We start from the raw sequence: 26,399 nt of genomic DNA on the forward strand, positions 1-26,399 counted from the left end.
TCTTGCATTAATAACATGCTCTTAAAACGTTCGGTATGCAGTAGATTTGCTTACTGAAATATCAATGGTTACTGGTCTCAGGCAAAGTTTTTTGGGAAACGTGCAACTGTGCTTGATTCGTGTCGAATCTACCAGTCACTTACACCTTTTGGCCTTTCACAAAGTTATGTCTTTAAGGCCCAATTAACTTTTTTCTCTCATCCCCTTCACACTTATAGCATTATGTCTGACCCAGATATGAAAGCGATATAAACATGCTTACTTTCCTCTTATAATTAACATATTCACCTATTCTGTGTCCAGATACGTGCACCTTTTTTGTGTTAAGCAGCATCATGTGTTATCAGAAATTATTACAGTCAGTCGAATTTTAATCAACATGCCTACAGTTAGCATAACAATATATAAATAATGATTCTTTAATTTTGAATCTAGTGTATTTATACAAATCAAATTTTAAAAATCTCAAAATTCGGTTGTGTGCAATTTTACAGGAGAAGAAGCATGCTGACAATATATTTCTTATGCGTCAACTGACATCACTCGTTAGCTATGAAAATTTTAACAAAGGGATTCGTACTTTATGCTAGAAAAACAAAAAAATCAGATTTAATTAAATGTTTCACTTTTTTACAAAAGCAGAAAATGCAAAATGAATGAAACAAATTTTAAAAAACAAACTTTAAAAAACAAACTTTAAAAAACAAACTTTAAAAAAAAAATTTTAAAACTTTATACAATTTTAAAAATTTACAAATGTTATGTAAATAATATATAAAATAAAATGTAAATGTATCTATGGGGCACAATGCCAGACGCCGCTACACATTATTTTCTTCTTCTTTCATGTCAGTTTATCTTTTAGGAGTTTCTAAGCCCAATCGATGTTTTCTCCAAAAACATTTTAAAGTGCATTTAGAATTAAATTCTGTTAAAGTTTTCTTAAACTAAATACTTAAACTTTAACAGAAAACTAAAGGATAGAACTTCGTGTTATCGTCTTGATGTTATGCAGTTTATACCTAACAATAAATTAATTAGCCATGTAAAGAATTTTCTGAAATGTATTAATAGTTTAAGTTATTGACAACAGGTTGGATGGACCTTAAAGTAAATAGGCGAAACCCTAATTCACAGGTAGAGAAACACAAAGAATGAAAGATCAAATGAATTGAATTATGAGTATTACACGCAAGCTATGTATGTATCATGTAATACGTGTACAAACAAATAAAAAGAATAAGAAGTTTAGAAACTGAAATCAAGTTTCACAAAGGATTCACAATAAAGCAAGCGAGCCTAATATAATACAGATTGATATACTACTAAATAGATTGAAATATACAGTCAGAAGAACATCAGTTATCACACATTTTTAATTTAGATTTTTACTGTGCATTTAGTGGTGACGAACAGCTGTAATTTATAAAGAGCTACTCAAGAGCTTAATGAAACTATTAACTTTGTTGTCTACTATGCTCAATCTATCTTGTAGCATACAAAAAGTGCAGCAATGCCGAATGCAGTAAGGAAAAGGAAATGAGTCTTTGTGTAAAACTGCAGCTTACCGTCCCATGAAACACACAACGAAAACTGGAGAATTCGGTTATAAAATTTTGTTTTGCCCATCTTATAGCTCAGCCATAATGACTTGTATTACTATTTTTTTATCAACGGAACATTTCTTAATTGATAAAAATATTCTAAAATTGTGTTGATGCGCAGCATTGATTAGTAGATGAGCCTTTCAGAATTTACCTACTTTAAAAAAATATTACCCGAAACTCTTCTGAGAATAAAAACAATTCTCCTATTAAATAAAAATTTCTCAGTATTTCTCATTCTGCTGGAAAATGAATCAAAATGTAGCAAAGAATGAAAATGCCTTTAAAAATGCTACATTTACATAAATAATGAGTTTTGTAAACATTTACGTATCATGAATTTAATGTAAGTCGAGCTTGTAAATTGTTTAAATGGAAGATAACCAGAAACGCAGTACTTATAAATATTATGCATACCCATATATATATTATTCATACAGTATTATTTTATGAATGGTACATCCTGCAAGAATATTTCTCGGATGTAAACTAAAATTAAAGTATGAAATAGATATAAATGAACGTAAAAACAGACTGAATTAAAATTTTATAATAAAAAAGCATCTTCCGACAGTTATTTTGGCTCTCTAATGGAGGACTCCCACTGAAGGTAGATGATTGTGAAGAGAAATTCTGTTCCTTGGCTACTAGAGTTTTTTGCGCATTTACGTAATTGCGAATTACTGTAATTTACCATTCACTTGCTCTCATATTTCATAATTAATGTACTTATTTTACATGTATATAAATTATCAACGCTTCTTTACTGAATTTTAGAGATGAATTAGTCAATACTTTAAAGATTGCTAATGCAATAATTAAGTGAGTCAGAATAATTTTTGGTTTTGAAGTTTAGCTTGCATAAAGTCCATTTACCTAGACATTTTCTTGCCCTTTACGATGCTGTGTTTTCAAATAAGGTTTTTTTTTCTTCCCAAAATATGTAAAAAAAATTTTAAATTACAATATTGCATTAAGAATATATTTTCCTGCATTTTGCATTTATAGAGACTTCTTTTAATGTTATATTATTCAATATTCTAATAACTGAGCTCTTTATAGCTTATCTGATACATAAGAAAAGTATAAAAAATATAAACACAATTATTACCTTTCAGAACTTTCCAACAAATATCTAATATTTTTTATGTATAGCTCTTTAGTGATGGATTGTTAAAATGCATGCAAATTTTTAAGAACAATACTATATAAAGGAAATGAACCCCCAGTTTCATTTCTTAATAAAGATTATGTAAAAGAAACAAGCTGTCACACATACAGAAGCACAACAGGCAGGCAAATATACATATATACATATATATATATTTCAATTCAAAAGAAGTTAAAAAAGGTTGAAGTAAAATTTTCTTTTGACACTATATGATATTCTTTTAAAGAAATTTATTCCTGGAAAAGTTTATATTAAAACTATTACAAAAAAAAAAAAAAAAAAAAAAAAGAACATGAAAGAGAATTAATTTGAAAAATCAAACTTGAAACTAACTCACCTGGCTAATTCTCCAGGGAAGTGAAAAGCTCTCAGTGAGGGAAAAAACATCCTGTTGAAGAAAAAATCATAAATCGATCAAATGTTAAGCGAGCTTCGTTTCAGTGTTAAGATAAGACATAAGTAGTGACAGAACTGATAAATTAATCCTCAGATATCTGACGCAATCCAAAATTTATTAAAGCGAATCGATAATTCATTTGGTTTAAAAGTTCAATTCAAACTCGAAACAAAAGTATAAATGAAATAACATCTGAATACTACTACTATCCACTAAATTTTTTTTTAAAAAAGGCCAGGAAATAGTTATTATTCTTATATTAAGATCCATAGCACCAACCCAAACTAAGAATCGTATGCTCTGAACTATAATGTTTACAAAGGAAATTTTGGAAAGATTGATTCGTCACTTTTAGATAATATTTGTTTCAAATGTATATATCTCTCTTGCAGTAGTGTACAGTGAGCAGGCGGCCCGAATTGCGCAAGACATTCCTGATTTCAATGTAGTGCCCCACTTCAGGATAACTTTCAAAAAATATATTTTGGAACTTTATGAATATAATTGAGATGAAATTTATTAGTAACCATACAATCCGCACCTTACAATCATAAAATACTTTTATGGGGTCTGAAATATATTCAATAATCAGATAATCATGCTTCCTAGCTATACATTTTAGGAACTCACGAAGGCCCTAAAATGACTGATTTGTGATAGAATTCTTCAATTTCTAGTCTAGCTGGACAACGAAATTAAATCATTTGAAGAAATTATGGATTAAGTTTCGTAAAAAAAAAAAATGTAGAATATTAACTCGTGGTAAAAATTTTAACTTCGGGGGGGGATATTTTTATAACCTCAGAGCAAATTATTCAGGGAGCGATTATGTTTAGATATATAAAATTATTTCAAATATGTAATATTAACACATAAACATTGCTGACTGTGGACACTTTCTGTTGCAGCAGCATAACTTGTATTTCAGTAACAGATACAGAGAAACCTCTCATAACGGACCTTGTCTAAAAGTGGACATTGCTTTGCTGTATCATCTACTATCTCGAAATGTGATAAGATGTATATAAAATTGTGGGGTGTTGTCAGACCCATAGTGATGTGAAAGGGAGACTGTGTGACCTTGAAAATTATTCATCAAGAAATACAATTGTGCCTTGTTGTCTACACCACTGTGTGCAAGTTTCATTTTATTAGGAAACCAATTTGCATAGCAGCAACATCTCTTAAACATTTCGGCCATGAATAAAAAATAATCGGTGTCTTCTCTCCTGAAATCATCTCTAACAAAATATATCATGTATGTTCTGACGAAAAATCTCCGAGTTCCACAATTAAGTATTTTGGAAAACATTTAATGAATTACTTTATTTTACAACACTCGTTTCTTTAACTATTTAACACTAAATGCTTTGACAAATACAGTCAAAATACCATAATGTATGTGGTTGCATCAATTTCCTTTCCTCTTCCCATTAACCCCTTCCAATCAAAGATTAGAGACTTTCAAAAGGCAGTGTCAGTAATTTTTAACAAAAAACTGTTCTCTTAACACCCAACAGTAGTTTTCACCTGCTGATGGGACAGCTTGTCAAGTCAGCTTTTATCATGAATTTGTCCTATGTTGTCACTTTATTTGGCCATCCCCGCTGCTGTTTAATTCCGTCTTAATTTTGATAAAATACCGCGAAGTATGGATCGAAGGGCCTACCAACCTCCTCCTATCGAGAGATCTTTCACTCGACAGTGTAAATTTCCCCGTGCTACAAAGACACTATATTATTATATATCAATGACTTTTTCAGGATTCGAATCCATGGCCAAAGCTATGCCACCGAGCTAGCCTATCAACATGACAACACAGCGAACCCTCTAAGCAGGGGCGTATCCTGAGTTTTCATAAAGGGCATGCTGCTTAACATAAGGTTTTTATTGCTTAAATTTCATAATAATGATATAGTTTTCTGAGATAATTAAGCCTTTGCATTTCAGTCACATAAAATATCCATAAGTTTATTTATGTGAGCATTTATGAGGATCCCTTTTTCTTACACTTGGTAATTATAAGTTCTACAGTTGAAATGTAATTCTCAATGTAAACAAAGATTATTTTTAAATATTATCTAACATAAGCAAAATAACGTTTTAAGCATTTTATTTTGTTACATGGATGAATAATGCATTGCAATTTTCTTAACAGGATTTTATCCTAACTGAAAACATCTAAAGCAGGTGCAAGTCAGACATGTCAACCTATAACCATATCTAGTAAAATGCCATATAATAAATATTCAATACAACCTAATATTACCAATCTAATTTAAATAAAAAAAAAGGTAAATAATAAAAAAGGATATTGTGTAACACTCATTTTATTAATAAAATAACAAAGATCTTACTTGACTTAATTTTGTAATGTCTACTTGAACATTCAATACAGGTAAATATTTTAAGCATTATCATATACAAAAGAAAATTATAATCTCAAATTTTGATAATTTTCATAATGTTCCACTACAAAAAAAATTAATGACTTATAATATTAGGTAACTAAAAATTACATAGAAGAGTTACACATACATGTCCTACATATTATGATCCTAGAGACCAGTAATATTTAAATTTTAAAAATCTACTCTTGCCATTGTTCTGTGGGTGGTGGTCGTATTGTGAAACCAGTGCGCGTCTAGCAGGGTTAGTAGACATTTCTGCACACGGAAATGAAGTACTTTTAAGGACCATAAATGAAAAAAATTAAGGACCTATGAGCAAATGGGAACTGAATAAATTCAATTAAAAATATTATTCTATGCCTGAATTTCACTTCTGGAATATCATCCTAAAAATAAAACAGATTCCTAAATAGTATGCATTAATACTAAACATGAATTAACTAACATAATTATTAATAAGTTTGAGAATAAAATAAATTTCATGCAGTTTATCAAGTAGCATTAAACATTTTACACTTACAATAGTTGGGCATATTTGAAAGCAGATAAATGACATTTACGTTTTACTAACAGTTAGCTTTATGCTGATTTTTTTTTTTTTTTGTCTCATTTTGTCACATACTTGGTCAGTCCAGAGGTTTAGTAAATAGTAGGGAGATTTTATCAGAGAATTTGATTTTATTTCAAACGGCAAAGGTTAAAATGAGAAGTAAGATCATAATCAGCATGATTCACAACAAAAGACTGAATGCTATTCCTCTGCTGCTTATTTAGAGAGAGACCTGCTGATTGGAAGAAACCTGAAAAGCCTGATGTTATGCACGGTTGGCAAGTATTGAAAGTTAGTCAGGCTCTGCTTAATGCAGTTAATTTCATAGCTTTGTGTAGAGTTCCAATGGTTGTAACCCAGTTAATATACTTAAAGGTTCCAATAAGTCATTAAAGCACCAGAGGTGATAAGTTGTTTTGTATATATTATTCGAAGTCTCAGTAGATGCAAAAAATAAGTTTTACTTGAATTTTTACATTTTTTGTGTTTTATCTTGTGACCACAGTGAGTATTAATGAAAGGCAATAACTCGCTTTAATATGTAGAGATAATTTTTAAGTAGTTAGTTATAAATAATTAAATTAAGTAATTAGATAACCTTAGTCATTATGGATTTACATGGCCACTATTAAATTTTATTTTTTAACAATATTTGTTAAAAAAAAGCCCTATTAAAATCAAAATCTAATAAAATTTCGCAGTTTAAAATCCATGTAATTTATGACATTGATTCTTAAATGATATGAGGATAATTATACATTAAAAGCTACAAAACATTTAAGTTTTGTAACAACAATACTCAACAAAATATATATCCGTCATTTTAATTTGAAGCCTATAAGGTATTTCTCCCACCTTCTTGGCGAGCCTTCGTGGTGTAGTGGTTTGCACACTGAGCCGGTATTCCAGAGGTCCGCAATTCGATTCCGGGCGAAGGCGTTCTTAATTTTTCATCTTTCCTGCTTTCAAAAATACCTAATGTCTCTACAGTGGCGCCCGAACTATCAGAGGATGTTGGATGACGGTTCTCCACACCTAGGATTTGGCGATTGGGTCTCCTAAAAACCGCAGTCGCCCTTTAAAGGGCGAGTATATAAAGTATTTCTCCCACCTTCTCGGCGAGCCTTCGTGGTGTAGTGTTTTGCACACTGGGCCGGTATTCCAGCGGTTGGATTCCCGGCGAAGGCGTTGTTAATTTTTTATCTTTCCTGCTTTCAAAAATAACTAATGTCTCTACAAGCCTTCGCAAACATTTTGGCAGGTTTATATTGATTTCCTTCTGTTTCAGCATTTTTTCTAACAATAATTAGAAATTTGTCTCAATATGCGAACCAGTGTTCTCGCTAGTTTCTGTGTGCTTTATCTCCTAACTTGTCAACCTCTCCACAATGTACCTATGAGGGTTTACTTGATCTGGTAAAAGTTAAATAATCCCCCCCACCCCCGATAGTTGCGAAGCAAATTATCACTGTATCTGAAAGTAACTACAATATCAGACAAAGGTTTAAATAAGTCACTTTTTTTAAAAGAACTTAGAACATAAAGGCAAGTTCTGATGCTAACAAAGTCAATTACAGCTCACGGTGACGTAATTAAACAAGAACAGTCAAATTGAAACTAAAATTGTGGATTGGTGGTCAAAGATTATACAATTTAATTTTAATTTAATCTGGCTCAGTAACTCTATCATATAAAGAAACAGAAATGGGAAGTTATAGTAAAGGCTGAAATCATAAACAATAGGGTAATTTACATAATAATAACTGCACATATCTTTGAAGAATAATTTTCTTTATGTATTCGATTTCTTTTTTCAACATGTTTCCTTTTAATTTTAGAATTTTTGGATTTAATTAAGGATTTCTGTTATTCTAAAAAACAGTAAATGCATTTCGAATGTATAGAAAAAGTGGCTGAAAAGAAGAAATATGAAATATATACGGTAAAGGCCGGTTACAGAGCTAGTGTAGCAGAATTTTTAGAATTTAGAGACACATAGAACAACAAAATCTAGAAATGGCAAAACTTTCAGAATTTAGAGCAGGCATTGGAAGCAGAATTTAGAAAGGCACTAGGCAGCAAAATTTAGGATCCACAAAGATTGTATCAGGTGGGAAAATGCCTAGCACCAGATCCGTGTACGATGCATTTAGACATATTAGATGAATCTTTTAAATTGTAAGTTTCCAATTTCTTTATTAATAAAAAAATCTCTTTCTATAATGCCTGCCCAAGTGATAAGATTAGAAGCATTTTTGATATTTTCCATGCTTGAGTCTAGCTAAAAGTACAGAAAATAAAGGGAAGATAAACATGTTAAGAAAAAGATTCTGGTATCAGGAGTAAAACATTCAAATATTATGTTTCCATTGTTCTTCCAGACGTTCTCCAAAAAGTAAGAAATTCATTGCAAACTTTCTGTAAAATACATCCATTACATGTTGATACCATGGAGACGTTTTTCATTTTGTCAGATATTTCTCGAATCTTCTAGAATTGTGGGTCTATAAAGCTTGCCTTTAAATCCTTCTAAACGTTCCATGCTGCAATGTCAAAAAGACTAAAGAAAAATTATCCTAACCAATTCTGTAGCAGCAAAAAGCCAGAAATATTTTGGAAAGAAGGGGAAGGAAAAAGTGCAAAATTAATTTTATAGAGAAATCTGATGCATATTCTGAGAATTTTGATTAATCCGAGACAATTACATGGGAAAAAGCTTACTATGAAAAAATTAAAAAGAAGACATTCTTAATTAATTACATAGCTAATTTTGCTTTTACTAAGAGCTGTTTCATAAATTATGCTTTATAGTATTATACCTTGTTTATTATATTGTATAATATGTTGCCAAAATGAAACTTTAAAATATGACAGTGAAAAAAAAAATTTATTTTAATGTTATTTTTTAAATATAATTCTAATATATTACCATTATTTTAATGAAATTTATCAATATTATGATTTTTTAAATAAATCGCCGGAAAATTCTCGGATCTCGGAATTAAAAAATTTTCTATAGAAACTAATTTTAAAATCGCCAAAATGTTGGCAAGTCGTCAAATTTAGAACTGTTTAATAAAAGAATTCACAATCCCATATGCGAAAAGTTGCTTAACAGTTCTTTATTAGAAAAGATGAATTTCGAAATGCTTATGTTTCACTTCTTGCTTCTTGCTCTTTCTATTTTTAATTATAGCAAAGTATATTTACATTAAATTTAAACCACACAAAATAATTTATAAAATCACAATACTAGCTTGGGAAGCAAGTGTGTTGAGGTCAGAGAAAAATGTCTGGAAAAGAAAGACCTTTTCACTGCGCAGGTGCACGTATTGTTTAGTAATAAAATAACTCTGTAGTTTCAAAGCTCCTTATCAATATCCAAGTAAAAATAACCATTCCTATTCGAAAAGCAAGCAAACGCCATTGTGAAGAGCAGTGGTTTCAAAGTGCGACCACCGAGCCTCTAGATGCTCTATTGGCGCAGTGGTCGTCCCCTGAAACCACAAAGCAAATGCTATAAATATAGATAGGTTTTTTTTAATATATGCAGTTTAATTATTGCAATGTTTTACTGTTCAAGATAGAAATCATGATGTGCGATGAATAACTTTTGAAATTTGAAGTTGTTTATATTAATAAAAGGAAGTTACTCAATGAAAACGAATTTTAAAAGGCAGCCGATTTGAAGTACCAAGACTTAAAACATGTTTGATTCTGCAGTCATTTTGTGTTATGTAGAGGTAAAAGATCTGCAATCGATTTTCACTCAAAAATTTCGGAAAGGAGAAAAAAATTCGAAAATTGGTGGTTTCAAGTCACGACCAGCGCACGTCAGACGGTAAACTGCTTTTCTGGGTGTCACAAATCACTGACCACTTAACCCCTTCGAGCCGGGTAGCGAAAACGCGCGCTTATCGCGGAGGCCGGCAGTGTCTTCCGCGAGCGTCTCTCCAGGCCCGGGGGCTTTTTTGTTACTAGGCCTAAATCCATGAAATTTTCGAAGCATCAACGCATTGTTTAATAATGCTCTATAGAGTATTTAAACGGCTTATGCTTTATAGATATTTTTATATACATACTTCAATTACCTTATTTCTTGTTTAAATGCATATTTTACACATTTTATTTTAATTACTCACCATTTTATGACTTTTAACATTATACATCTGAAAACTAAATATATTACTTAAAATTCTCTTTTTGTATGAAAAATTTTAAAACAGGGATCTACACACAGTCCTACATTACATTCCTTGAACTCGTAATAACTCATTTGCCGTTTTGGAGGATTTTTCCGGGAATGTGAACAAACGAAGCATTGTCGTCTCATTTTCTTATCAGTCTCTTCTGAACAAAGTTTTGGAAAATGTCTTTCAGTTAATCTTTCAGAATCAATATCTGAAATATTTTGCATCATTTCTGCTATTTCATGCTCTGTTAAACATTTTCGACGCTTCGACATTGAAACGGTAAAAACAGAAAGAATTCACGTCTAACAAGATCTAATTATTTTCTAAAAACTGAACTGTAAACGGAAATACTCAACGCTTTAGCGCATATAAAACTTCTACTTGCAATAAACAACTACCACATGCGAATAAAGTGGGATTTAAAGAGACGTCATAAATAGCGCCATTCGGAAACATTTAGTTCCCCGTTTGTTTATATAATCAAAAACACGTGTATGTGAGTCATGCTTCTCTCATTTCGAATAGAAGGTCTAATGTACATGTATCTGAAACCATATGGACATACAGTGCCATCTTGTGGCAGAAATTATAGTTTGAAAAACGTTCCAAGATACTGGCACAAATACGTGACAGTCGGTAGAAAACGCAACAATGCTCTGGCACGCCTACGTGTCGGCCGGTAGATAAGTGTGTTCGTTGCTGGCACGTATACGTGACAGTCGGCGCGAAGAGGTTAATTTATTTTTGATAAGTGGGAATAAAAAAAATAAGTCATTGGGTGGCAAATCAGGGCTGTATGATAGATGACCCATAAAAAATTCCTTTGTTTGAGACACTGTACGAAAGCTCACATAGTCATGATGAAGAATGATTTGCATCTTCTGCTTTCTTTAAATTTCTCCGATGGCTTTGGCAAACAAATGGTCATGCACCATTCGGAATTGACCGTCCTGCGTTGCTGTAATGCCATGTGACCTGTAATGCCGAAGAAACAGGCAACCATTTTCTTCGATGTGCTTCTTCCACAAACAACTTTTGTTGGATTTGGCCCCTCTTAGAAGACCCCTACAGTCGACGACTGCTGTCATGTTTCAAGCTTATATGCGCAGATACATGATTCATCATCTGTGTAGATGCTATATACAGCCTTTGATGCACCTTGTACGTATTTTTCCAACAATTCCTTGCACAAATTGAGACAAGCCTTCTTTTCAGTGTTTGTCAGATTATACGAGATCCAACACGAACAAATCTTTTTACGGCCAAATGTTCATATAATATCTTACTGATGTTTGTTACACTAATGCCCAATGATGCCTCAATCTCACAGTATGTTACATGACTATCTTGCTTTATCAGTTCACGCACAGCAATGATATTTTCTGGCACAACAACCAATTTTACATGACCTTCACAGAATTCATCCTGGAGAGAAATGTGAACCATGACTGAATTCATTTTACCAGTGTTTTACAGTGATGTAGGATGGTGCTTTATTGCTGTATAAAGAATTAAGTTGAATGCAGCAATCTTGTCACGATACTCCATGTTGAAAATTATGAAAAATAATTGCATGAAGATTTTCATGATTCAATTCCATCCCCCCCAGATGAATTTTTCAATTTACTATAATATAAACATCACAAATCATCCTAAAATAGCAAAACGTTCAGAAGAATTTATAGTTAAAAATATCAAATTTCGATTGAAATCATCTGCAATCACCTAGCAACACTTACTGTTGCCAAAGCCAGAAATATAAATAGCAACTTTTGCACTTAGATAAAATCCCACTTAAAGACAATGACTTTCCAAAGATGTATAAAAAAATTCTGAAATTCTGTATATTCATAGTTTCCCCCAGATAATATTTCTATTTATTATTAGTTATGACTAAAATGAAAATACAACAGAACCAAAGAAAATGAATAACAATTCCATGGGTATATTAAAAAAAAGTAAAAGTTTATTTCAAACTGTACAATTATATGCAAAATAAATAAACTATAAGATATCATGAATCTGTTGTGATAACTCACAAATTTTATTTCTATACATCTCAAAATATAATCACTAAAAGAAACTTTTTACAATTTATAACTTCATTTACTCTGTGTTTTCTTCCACAACAGCCTGTTTCTTCTTTTTCTTTTTGCTAATTCCATTCTCTTTTATTGTAATTACTTTTTTCTTTTTCAATTTGGGCACTTCCAGATACCTTAAATAAAGTAAAGTATTAAATATTCAGAAATTTTATACTCATAGTCACAAATTTTATTTTTATATATCTCACAATATTATCACTAAAAGAAATTTTTTTTATAATTTATAATTCATTTACTCTGTGTTTTCTTCTACAACCGCCTGTTTCTTCTTTTTCTTTTTGCTAATTCCATTCTCTTCTATTGCAATTACTTTTTTCTTTTTCAATTTGGTCACTTCCAGAGATCTTAAATAAAGTAAAAGAATTATATGTTCAGATACTTTACTCTGATAGTAAAAATACCTATTTAAACATTTTGAAAAAGGTCTGCCCAACTTCATTAAAAAAAAGCTACCACATAGAAATTATCTTATTATTCAAGAATTCACATTCATTAACTCTCGATACACAATGCTTGATGAAAATAAATTAACTTTGCTGATTCCATTATTTGTCACAGTTAAGAAGCATGCAAATTATCTTTGAGTATCTGGCAAAAATTATATAAGTAATTATTTTGTGAATTTTTTTTATGCTTATGTTATTAATCCCCCCTTCTTTTTTTTTTTTCAAAATGAAGAGACAATGTATACAAAGAAACAAATTTTAAATGAAAAATTAAAACTCATGACATGTTAATTTTTTATTTTTATTTTATTTAGTCATTTAAATTTATTTTATTTTTTTAGAAATTTTGACTGCTTGAAAGCACATAATCTTCAAATTTAGCATTATCTCAAATTTTTCTATGTACCAGGTGTACAAGTATGAAATGCAGATTGCAGACAACACATGACGCACCAATGCAGTCTGTGCTATAATGATTTGATGCTCTACCATTTTGCTGTGTCATCAGCATCAGATGTGCCAGATGTGCACAAGTGATAAATTGGAAAAGTATGTGCATAGTGTTGTGTTCCATATGTAGAAATTTATACTGAACAAAGAATATTCGCGGATAGCATTACTATTTAGTTTTCATTTACAGAAAACTGCTGTTGAATCAAACTGATTACTTCGAGAAGCTTATGGTGAACATGCTCCATTGTAAGATGTGTGAACGATGGTTTTGGCATTTCAAAAGTGGTGACTTTGATGTTGCAGGCAAGGAACAAGGAAAAACGGCAAAAAAATATGAAGATGTGGAATTGCAAGCATTGTTGGACGAAGAATGATTCACAAACACAATACAACTCACTGAGCAATTGGGTGTTAGTTTGTTTTTAAGCTATTTCCAATTGGCTATGAGAGATGGGGAAAAGATTCATAAAACCGGTAGATGGGTACCACATCATTTGAACAACAGACAACTGAAAAAGAGCAAAAAAAAGTGTGACATATTGCTCACTTGGTATGAAAAGAAGTCGTTTTTGCAATGTATAGTTACAGGGGGTGAAAAGTTAATTTATTTTAAGAATCTCAAGTGAACAAAAATAAGAGTAAACCCAGGCACACTGTTCGCAAGAACGATCTGTGTCTGTGGGGCCAGAGGAGTGCTGTCTACCAAGAGCTGTAAAAACTTGGGGAAATGGTTGATACAAAACTTTACCAACAACTACTGACTGATCTGAACCATTCTCTGCTTGAAAAATGGCTAGAATACCAAAAGAGGCAATACAAAGTCATTTTTCTTCATGCTCCATCACATACGGCAAAACTGGTTCGCAACATGTTGGAACCACTCAGCTGGGAAGTACTACCCCATGCAGCTTACTCACCAGATTAAAAAATAGCTTGATGAATGGTTTACAGGAAAAAGAAGATTTTTACTGTTGTGGTATTCACTAATTGCCCGAAAGATGCAAAAAAATGTTTAACAAACAACAGCATACTTTGAATAAAGCACATTTTATCATTCTTCTAAATTTCTTTTAATGTGCAATTCATACTTGTACACCTGGTAATGTAACAATTCAGATCAGTAGTAATATTTTCTAAACTGATAACATTGAAACAAATAACTGTTTTGTTTTCTAAATAACACTTGAAAATACATTCACTTTCTCCCCCCTTGAAAACATACTATGGACATCATAATGCAGAAGTGAAAATGACAAAGAAACTATATAGAATTATAACCACAAAGTTCTTAGTATCTCCTTTAAATACTGCATTAATCAAATATGTAAGTCACATTAGTAAGCTTTTGTTCTAACCCAAGACAATTACTGTTATATAACAGTCTTTAACCATTTAATCACTGGTGCAGCATGATGGAGAATTAAGAAGCAAAATAACTAGCAATCTAAGCCAGAAATATATCATTTACTAGGCTGATAAAAATTAAGGAAGCAAACATTTGTAACACCATCTAACAAGTTTTAAAAATTGAGATGAAAATTCATCAGACTACTGTAGTTTAAGCCAGCTTCAGTTCAACCTCACAAAATATTCCATCCACGCTTCTATAATTATTCAGTAATTTAAAGTAACAACTTTTTCCTATGTTGTTGAAATACATACACACACCTATTTAAAATTGAATATAAATCATATTATCTTCAAATAAAAGCTGTTAATTCTCCACCTAGTTTTTCTTGACTGCATACAAATCTTGTGCACCCACATGCTCCATAAAAGAAGTTGTTTTCCAAATTTCAAAAACCCACACTCCAGTCATTTACTACTAAATTAACCTATAATAGCAAATACTAATTCAATAGTTAATATTTTGATGTTATTCTATCAGAAAATTATATGCACATATTCAAATATAATTTTGGTTTTTTTATTAATTGTTTATACCAGTGGTTTCTCAACCCTTTTTATCTCATGTTCACTGAGCAAGAAAATAAATAAATAAATAAAAATAAAACTCTGAAAGGTTAGACTTTAAATTACATTCAAAGGGGCATTTATCTAACATTTTCTAATATAGGATCTAATATAGGTATAAACTTTTCCTGAAATAACATACCAATTTTTTTTCTACATTTCCGTTCTACGACTCAAATTATGCCAAATTACGAAGTTTTGTATATTTTGCAAAAGTAGTTTTTAAAAAATTAGCTTTCAAAATTTAACCCCTTAACTGCCGCGGGCGTATATATACGCCTTGCTCAGCCGATGCGTTAACTGCCCCAGATGTGCAGCCGATGCGTTAACTTTGCGAATAATTTTAGGTGTAGCAGCTCAAAGCAAATGATAGCAGTTTGGAAGGACGTATATATACGCCTGGGGCAGTTAACGCATCGGCTGAGCAAGGCGTATATATACGCCCGCGGCAGTTAAGGGGTTAAGCTCCTCTTATTTGAGTTTTGCATATATTTATTAATCTCTTTTTTTTATGAAACTTATTTGATTCTTCCGTTCACATTTTGAAATTCAGGTTCACTCCAAATAAAATTAACCCATTTTTTATGATTTATTTTTAAAATTTGTATTTTTAAATAATTTTTAGTTTTTCAAAAAAAAAAATTTTTGAATTATAATCTATAAAATTTTTAACATCATCTTAAAAGCAGGCGTATTTCTAAGCATAACTGCCAAAAATTACTGTTTTTTATTCAAAATTTCAGAAGATATATGTGAATTTATACATTTGCGCATTTTGAAATTTGGCATACTTGTTGAAAGCGATAAAACATCAAATGGGGTTTGGACACTTTGCTAAAATTATTTGAAAGTAGGAAAGATGTGGCTTTTTTCCGCTCATGCACAATGTAATAAGGTAGGAATGAGGTGCCTTTTTTCCACTACAGCATAATGGAAGGGAAAGGAAAACTGGTTGTCATATATTAAGAAGTTTGCCAAGTGAATTATTCTTGGCGTAAACTGAAAAAATTGCCAAAGAAAAATAAAAGAGGTGAAGGAATTTTTGAATTTTTCTGTAAATTTCCCATATATTTTACAAAATTTAATATCTAGGCATAATTTGAGTCTTAGAATAGAAATATGAAAAAAAATTTGGTATGTTATTTCAGAAAAGGTTCAATTTTGAGTCAAAATACCTATGTTAGAGCAATGCTATACATATAAATCTAATATATATCCTAAGTCCTGCTTTTGAGACATGAAAAATGCAATTTGAACTTTGTCAATCGGCCCAGTAGTATGTGTATGTGATTATGGTAAAACCTCGAGGGCTATCTGCCTGAAGGGAGGGATGCCTTCATGGAGGACTTTCTAAGGGAAACTGGCTCGTATATACATTACACATGGGGAAAACCACGAAAACGCACATGCTGCCAGCCCGTTCGTGGGATTCGAACCTCGGACCGAACTACCAGTGTTCAGCGACTTTACCGCTCGTCAGCTGATTGGCCTAAAAAAAGTATAAAAAATAATATAAAATTAGAATCTCCTTCTTCAGGTAAGGGAATGTAAATGACGTCAGAGAAGTGTGTGCTTTTACGAGAATAAAACAAAATTGAGACGGCTATAGTGAAGTCATAAAAAACAAGGCCATTTGTGCCATCTATTGGTCTCAACACAAGAAAAGCACCCAGGAAATAGTTTCTTGAAAAGCTGACAGTAAAGTGGGATTAAAAATTGGATGAGTAACCAATACTCTAAACCTGCAGGTTCACCGGCTGATGTACAGAGGTATACTTTATTTTAATTTTATTCTAAGATGTTTTGCAAACTACTCGCATTGCGACTTATGGATTGGTCATTTGTGCCTAAATTCCAAGTCACTTAAGATCAATGTTCTTGATTCATCTTCAGTTTAACTACATTTTTATAATCTATCTAAATTATATAATTATACATATGTTTATCAAATATGTTACACATTATGTATATATATGTTTATCAAATGCATTATTATGGTGTTAAAGAATTCTATTTGACAGTTTTCCTGCATTCATGTTTTAGAATTTTTGCCGAAGAAAGTATAAAAAAAAAGAGAAAAGAGATATGCACCTTTAGTAGATTTTTTAATTAATAAATATGTAATTGGTCTACAGGGAAAGCTTGGCCCCTGCTTGGCCATCGGCCCAGTAGAACAGGAGATACAGAACTGTCTCTCTCTCCTTCCCCCCCCCACAGTGTACCTTTTTCACCATTGCTACACCATCATCATCCCCCCCCATTTTTTCCAAAACTAAAAAAATACATATACATTTATTAAAACTTTATTTTTTATGTGCTTTATACATTAAAAAAGAAAAAATATAAAAAATGTTGATAAATACCAAAAACTTGAACAAAAGAAGTCTTTTGTACTCATAAACTAAAGCTAAATACTTTACAGGTAAATAAGAGCGGTGATTCATTCCCCCTGAAACTATGAAACTCCCTCCTTAGGGGAGTAATTCCCTCCAGGTTAGAACACATGATCTACATAGTATGCTCCTAAAAACACTGCACTCATTGGAAAAATAGTCAAATTCAGCAAAATTTCAGAGTTGCAAAAATGAACTTCAGTAAGAAATCAGTTCTAATCTAATTACCTCAATTTAGCCCATCCCCAAAAAATACAAGGGAATTTTTTTTTTTTTTTAATGTAAACTTTTGAGTGAAGTTTGTTCTACAGAAACTACTATTTCTGAAGTTGATAATAATGGTCATATCATTTTTATGACCCAAAATTCATGAAGTTATAGATTTTTAAATGAAGTACATCCTAAAATCTTTAGATTCTAACATTTCTAAAATCAAAACTGACATTAAATCATTTTACATTCTTTCAACTAATTTTTTAAAAGTCCAGAAGTCTTCCTATTACAATTGCACTAAATCGTATCCTACAAATCACAATTTGATATTTCATTTTGTCCTATACAGAATAGACATTTGCACTTTGTTCATCCTGCAAATTCATCCTGCAAATTACTTTGGCCTCTAAAGGCAGACAAATTCAAAATCCTGTAAATTACTTCTGCATCTTGAAGGGCAGACATGTTGATAGTTTTTTTAAGACCTGTAAAATGCTCTGATTCTCTTTCAGTTACCATCAATTAAGACACTGTCAAAAATAATGCAGCGATATACTAAAATCCTAAAAGTTATTATACTTCTAATAGTTTACACAGAACATACAATGACTTTAACAAAATATAGTTTTAGATTACACATATCATGCATATGTAAATTATACCTATTCAACTGCCTTTATTCTTAAATATTTTATACTTTGTCTTATTGTAGAAATTAATTCAATACATTTTCATTAAAAACTGTGGGAACTAATCTAGTATAATAATTTCAAAAATAGTTTTTGGTGAAAATTCAATTAACTTTAAATCAATGATAATATAAAACACAACTACTACTTTAAAAAAAAATAGCAAAGGGGGTGATATTTAAAAATAACTATATAATAAAAATGTTTAAAAAAATATGTTAATGAAAAGAAAATTTAAAAAATATTTGTAAAATTTTTATTAGCAGTAAATTTTGAAACACATGAATGTATTATTATTTTATATATATATATATTATATTATCAGCAGAAAAATCAAATTTCATGAAATTACTTACGATTTTAAATCACTTTTTGCAATTTTCCTCTTTTTCAAAATTCTGGATGCTGTAAGATTTTCACCATCTGGTGAATTTTCGGTTAAATTTTGCTCAGCAAAACCCTTCTTTACAATCTTGCTTTTCTTTTTTGCATTATCACCAGTTTGCTCTTTTTCAAAATCTATATCCTCAGAATTTAGAGTTTGATTCTTTGATTGATTTTCTGCTATTAAATTTTGCTCAGCTATAACATCAACCTCTAATGCATTTTCCTTCTCTTTGCTCGTTTGCTTGGATTTTGTTTCTTTTTTCTATAAAAAATAAAGCAGGGTTCATAGCCACATTTTAGTTAAAAAAAATAAACACCTATAAGCACTTTTCAAGCACATTTTAAGAAAAAAAAAATAAGCACCTGTCTAATTACATCATACACAACTGCATAACCTTAAAAATTAGAATTGTAATTTAAAATATCAGAAATGAAGTACTTATTAAGAGAGAGTAAGTATTACCTCAGCCATGGAAAATAATTACTTTTTTTTTTTTTTAAATTTTAAATAATAGTTCAATTTACAGAACTAGTTTACAATGACAGAAAAAAAAAAAAAAAAAAAAAAAACTATGAAGAACTAAACTATATTACAAGATTTAATGATGAAATTTCAGTTCAAAATAGAGAAAATAAATAATAATAAGGCATATTTATTGTATTCGTTTGGAACCTAATAATAAATACAATTTATTTTTCCGCTCATATTGATATTTAAATAACTTAAATCTAAATTCTGAACATTTTCTAAATTTTCATTGTATATCAGTTTTCTCTTAACAGAAATTGCAAGCAAAGTAATTTAAGTAAAAAAGAGAAACATTTCTGAAATCAGAAGACAGAAATTTGCTTCATGCAACCATCTTTAACAGTAAAAGCTTAACTAACCCGCATACTTGGAATTGGCGAATATTCTGACAGTCGAGCGTAACTTGAAGGAGCGGAAGAGGGTAGACTGTAGCCGCTCTTTAGATTTTTCCGCTAATAAATGCTTTTGACATTTCAATATGTGCATCACATAAAAATAAACCAATAGAACTAAAAAATATTCTGCTTAGCAAGCACAGTAAAACGCTTTCAGTTAGTAAGTAAGTGTTCATAAACAAATCTCGGACTGAACATCAAAATTTCAAAATTCATTATCTCTGCAAAATATCGCAAACGTTATTGCGCAATACGTGCGCCGTAATTCTTCCCTACGTGATATTACACAATCGGAATGAACAACTGCCAGTATTGGGAGAATAAAGAACTAAATAACTGGGGTGTTTTTCATTCTAATTTTCAACAAACGGCGTTAAATTTCCGGAATACGAGGGCTATCCAGAAAGTAGATTACGTTTTGGAATAAAAAAATAAACAAAGTATAGGAAACAAATTTTATTATATACAGATGAAAGCCACACTCAAATACTACTTTTCTACATAGTCACCATACAAATTAAGGCATTTATCGTAGCGATGTACGAGCTTGGAAATTCCTTCGTCGAAAAATTCGGCCGCCTGCGCCTTCAACCACTTCGTTACCTCTTCTTGCAGCTGTGCGTCGTCATCAAAACGCTGCATAGCCAGCCACTTCTTCATTGCTGGGAATAGGGAATAGGTCACCCATGTTTCGTCACCAGTAACGATGCGATCGAGTAAAGAGTCACCATCCTTATGGTAAGCGTCCAAAAAGTTCAACGCTGCAGCCATTCGCTGATTTTTGTGGTCCTCTGTCAAGATTTTTGGAACCCATCTTGCACAAAACTTGTGGTAACCAAGCTTTTCGCTGATGATTTCGTGCAACAAACTTCGCGAATTTTGTGGAAAACTCAAAGAAAGTTCCGTTATTGTGAAATTTCGATTTTCACGGACTTTAGCATCGACTTTTTCGAGAAGTTCGGCGGTCACTATGCTGGGTCTCCCACTTCGATCTTCGTCGTGAACATTGGTTCGGCCATTTTGAAATCTTATGACCCACTGACGCACTCCACCTTCAGTGATAATGTTGTCCCCATACACTTCACGAAGCTGCCGATAGATTTCTATCGGTTTACAGTTTTTTGCAGTCAGAAACCTTATTACTGAGCGCACCTCGCAGCTCGCGGGATTTTCAATTAACGCAGACATTTCAAACCGTCACAGTATCTGAACGGAGCACAGCACGAACCTCTCACTAGCACGGCTAGATGCAGACTGAGCTGCGCAACGCTCTGACCCCAAGATGGCCGCGCTAGCCCCGCCCCTAGCGGACACAGACGGAAACGTAATCTACTTCCTGGATGGCCCTCGTATAATCATTCTTCGCTTGGGTTGGTAGACCGCAGAACTTTTAGTTCTATTCAATCCAGATTGGAAAGTAACCCAAAAAAAAAAAAAAAAGTCCGTTGCTTGTTTTGCAGTGAACTGTAACAGTTTCAATATTCAAGATTTTGTGGAGAAAGGGAAGACCTCCCAACCTTCGTACTGTATAATATATTGTCCAAAAAAACGAAATTATTTTGACTATTCGATCACTTTCCCTTTATTTAAGCCATTCTGAATATTATTCCTTAGAAAGCTAATCTGTGTTAAAACACAACCATTTTTGGAAGTTTGCTATACTTCAGCAGTAACTGCAACTATGTTATTATAAACATTCATACATATGCTCATAATATAAGCATAACGATCATAATAAACACGAATATGAACTAACCAAGCAGAAAGAGAATGCAAATTTTTAAGATCTTGATAGAAATTCAAACGTGTGTAGTATTTGGGTGGGAGGAAAAGAATGCCGAATGTAGTGGAATTTTCTACTGCTTTCGCAATTCTTTGACCAATAGAACGACGGGCACCTGTCTGTACTCTTTGTGCACACCAAAGGTTATGTTAATGCAGAGAAAGGAGGAAAAGCTATTTCCGGGAGTATGACTCACCATCTTACATACCATATTAGGAAGAAAAGTTTATTTAGTTTCGGCTTTGGTACGGGGAAAAATAGCGCGTTCATTAAAAAAAAAAGCACTAAAAGCATAAAATAAGCACTAAAAACAAAAAAATAAGGACTTTAAAGAAAAAGTATATTTTCAAATATAAGGACATATAAGCACTTATAAGGACCGCTACGAACCCTGTAAAGGCATTCATCATATATTTCACATTTAATATATATATAATGCTGTTGTGATATTTACTTAATAATATCAATATCTGATTTAAATAATTATCCGATCCATTAAAACTGAAACATTAGAAAAAATTATTTTTAGTTTTTAATGTTAGCAAAATGAAGCTAAAATTCAATAAAATTTACTTATTTTGCCATTAAATTGCTATTATGTATATCATTTAGATACAGTATTCAAAATTATCATACACCTTAAAATTAGACAACGGCAAAGAACTAAAAAAGAATGCAAAAGTAAATTTATAAACTATACAGTAATTTTTCTTCATACATGATTTTGAGTTTTTAATCCAATTTTTCTACTGAATATGGCATTTAACTTGTTCAGTGCCAGGTTTTAACTCTGTGTTAACTCGGGAGCAGCACTGAATGGATTAAAATACATTAAAATATTCTAATTGCTAAAATTATTTTTAACACATTTCTAATACAATTAAAATACTCTCAAAATCAAACATTCCCTTTTATTAAACCAATTTATTTTTTTTATCAAATTAATATAACAGCCAAGCATTAAACTTGAAACCATAGCAAAATGCATTGATCATTTAGCCATTTCATCACCAGGACTTTACCAAGTGGTAATCAATATTACAACTGTGAAGGGATAGGAACAATAACACATCTTAAACTTGGAAAAATGATGAAGTAGCATTCAGCTTTCCAAATTGAAAGTAGGTTTTCTTGATTTTTTTAATCCTCTTTGGAGCAGCGCAGATGAGGAATTTTACCCATATTGCTTTGCTTAGGTTGCTTCATTGCTGTGTAATAACAGCATAAGAGACCTAATTTATCTCATCAGTGGAATATTAAAACATTGATCAATGTTTGGGGAGCAGAAGTTCAATGAGAGCTTAATGTGATTGCCCAAGAATATTTTATATGCACTACAAACAAATATATAAGGTCTACTGACAGTTATAAATATTATAAAAATACCTTTTAAAACATTTTAAAAGTTCAAAAAGAAAAAGGCCTTCACAGAAAACAAAAGTAGTAAATTAATAGCTTCAGAAAAGTTTTTTTAAATGCTAATTTTGTGAGAAACAGTCTTTCTGCATAATATATTGCAACCAATTTCAGGATAGAAATCATTCACAAATTCTAAATTTAATGAAGTCATGCAAATTAAATTTTCCAGAAGTCATTTTTCGCAAAATGCAAAAGATAAATTACCCATAGGTGATGAAATTTTTGGTTCAGAAATGTGAGGTACTTGAAGATAGTTAAATAGCTCTTGCACAACTTATTGCAAACCTATCACTTCATTTTAACAAATAAATGAAATAAGGTAATTTTGGTCATGTAATAAAATTTAGTAAATTAAAAAATATCAAATTTACATTTGCTAAGGCTCATTTTTTCTAAATTTCCTGGGATACAATGTGCTCAGGATATGATTTTCCTTTGTAACAAAAAGTATTAATTTAAATAAGTTAATCAGCAGTTAAATAAATTAATCACTTGAAAACAATAAATAATTAACTGTATGCATTGTATTCTTACAGACTTAATTCAAAAAAGCAGGGATCAGTAATTTACAATTTCTTTAAGTAATTCAGTAAATTAATTCCTTTGAAAAAAGTAGATTCCATAGTTTTAAGAGTTAATATTAATTAGTATTTAAACTGCTTGTAAGCTTTCATGAATACTCTGTACCTTAAATTCCAAAAAGTACACTACCACAAACAGTAGGAGAAAAAGAAATTAAATAAATGATAGGAAATGAACTCCAAAATACATTTAATGATAATATTTATTATAAACGAGTTTTATTTTTTTGTACTCAATACAAGAATAGTGCCTTACTTGTTACTTCCTTCTAAACTAGTATCAGAATTCAATTCTTATAAAACACTGAACAGCATTTCAGTTTGTAAAGAATTTATTTGAGATTCAGAATTTGATTCTTTTAAACCACTCTTCTTAATTCTATAACATATTGTTTTCTAAGCCACAAACAGTGCTAGCAATATAAAATCTTCTGAACACATAAAAACATACCAAGGATGAAGGCAGGGTCTGACTACTGACTCAGGCTTCTGGAGGCCCAAAAAAATTTAGTTTCCCTCTTCATCACAACAAAGAAAATGTGCATTTCAATGGATATTCAGCCCTGGGCCTCAGATTAGCTTAACTAAGCCTGTATGTTCAAACAGTGATAAAATTTGCAAAAATCACGCCACTGTTCTAAAACAAACTCAGATTTAAAAGAAAAAAACCTAAAGTAGGTTACATCCAATCTTCCCATTGGTGTATTTCACTTTTTATAATATGAATTCCCAACTAAAGAAATACAAAATAAAAAATACAAAAACAATAAATATTTATATATATATTTTTAATTTGAATAAGAAATTGCAAGGAACACCACTCCTTTGATTCAGAAGTGAATGGGGAAGGATATTCAAAACAGCATGCTTCAAAACGTCATAAAAAGAACCTGTTTCAGAAACCATTTTTTACCCCTCTCAACATATGAAGAAGCTATGCTTGCACATGGGCATCACAGTTAGCCTCAGTTAACACTTGCACTTTCCAAAGTAAGGGAATGAGATAAGCAAATACTGGAACTACAAAAGATGTGAAGATGTGCATTTCCAACAGGCATATAGATATTTCAATTAAAAAAAACATGAAAATATTAATCAGTAATTAATTCATAATATATCTTTAAAATATTTATTAGCGAAATTATTGATTTATTTAGTTTTTACACATATAATTAATACTCAAAGGAAAGTTGCTACTATAAATATAATAAATTAAGATGCTTAACAATATAAACAAACAGAATTCCAAAGGTATTAAGACCATAATAATAACAGACTGCTGTTAAATACATACAGACTTCTATTATACCTCAGATAATAATGCAATTGTTTTAAGCACTAAATATATTTCTCCCACGCATTATTACATAACAAGTCTTGGGGATAACAATTGACATGTACAACCTTTTATGTTAAAACAGAACTAATGTGATAAAATTACTCAGTACTCATATTTTACAAAAAAAATATTAAAATTCACTGCATTATGTAAATGCAGGCGAGTGCATTAATAATCTTGAATTCAAGTGCTCACCTTAATACTACTATTATTCATTTTGAGATCCTTAAATGAAGTTCTTTCACAAAAATTGAAGCGATCTTCAACTTGTTTCTTTAGTTCACATCCAAATCCATCAGGAGGTATTTCTGAAATGCATTTAGATTACATCTACTACAAAAATTTAATATATCTTAATATTTAAAAAATTTATGAACTCAGAGAAGTGTCATTAAATAATTTAAAAAATACATTATTCATATAAATGAAAATTACATAAATATACTACACATCATAATAAAATAATCATAATTTTAATAATTTCATACTACAGATTATCAAATGTGATCAAATTAATTTAGAAGCCACACAGCTTTATAAACTAATTTAATCACACAAGATCATACATAATAATTCAGACTTCATATAAATTTAAATTATTGCTCAGCAGATGTATAATTAATAGATAGATTATTACTATATCTTTAACACTGAAGATCAGTAACTTTAATGTAGTTTTAAAATAAATGAAACAGCTTTAAAATAAAAATGAAAATAATTTTCCTTTTAACTCAATCAAAACGTTCAGTTATCATATTTCACATCCATTCAAAGAATACTGAAAAATGCATATGCATATTGTTTAAATTTAATAATGCACAATTCCTAATGTGCAACTCCTAATTATTTTTAACTACCTAATGATTATAAGGCTTAAGTCAGGTAACATTTATATTGGCTTGCTTCATTAGGTTTCCCTGTGGTAACACACAGGGAAATACCAACTATTTTCACTGAGAAAATCATTCTTAAACACATCCTACCTTATAATTGTAGGTGTTTTTCAGGATCAAATAACTCAACCCCAATTATACCACTTGAAATTTACAATAAAAAATCTGATGTGTACACCACATGACTTCCTTGTACGGAATATTAAATTATACGCATTTTTCTTGCATTTCATTTAAACTTATTGCATTGAATTAAATCTACTTCGCTGACAGCGCATAAACCACAATAGAATAAATGCATTCTTTAAAATTCACTCTAGTATTTGCTTACCATAGTGACACTCCGGCGCTAGATTCACTTAACAGTATTAATAATTATATAACAGTTAACTTATATAATAATTATATAACGGAAACTAAGTTAACTGTTATATAATGCAATAATTATATCAGAGTTAACTTATATATTTCGTT

General features: G+C 30.9%; 1 protein-coding gene across 1 annotated transcript in view; it reads right to left on the minus strand.

The window, feature by feature from the left end:
- Positions 1-12,270: 12,270 nt before the first annotated feature.
- The window catches only part of LOC118203309 (nucleolar protein 56-like), a 62,097-nt gene continuing 47,968 nt past the window's right edge, over positions 12,271-26,399 (minus strand). The window contains exons 9-12 of the mRNA XM_035375674.2: positions 25,228-25,340; positions 18,956-19,248; positions 12,668-12,775; positions 12,271-12,544 (exon numbers count right to left, since the gene is read on the minus strand). Coding sequence (XP_035231565.2) covers positions 12,433-12,544; positions 12,668-12,775; positions 18,956-19,248; positions 25,228-25,340 — 626 coding nt within the window. The 3' untranslated portion in view covers positions 12,271-12,432. The remainder of the gene's footprint in view (positions 12,545-12,667; positions 12,776-18,955; positions 19,249-25,227; positions 25,341-26,399) is intronic.

This window comes from Stegodyphus dumicola, chromosome 5, assembly GCF_044657685.1.
Source record: "Stegodyphus dumicola isolate Sdum_Otavi_A_Nest chromosome 5, ASM4465768v1".
Taxonomy (NCBI): Eukaryota; Metazoa; Arthropoda; class Arachnida; order Araneae; family Eresidae; genus Stegodyphus; species Stegodyphus dumicola.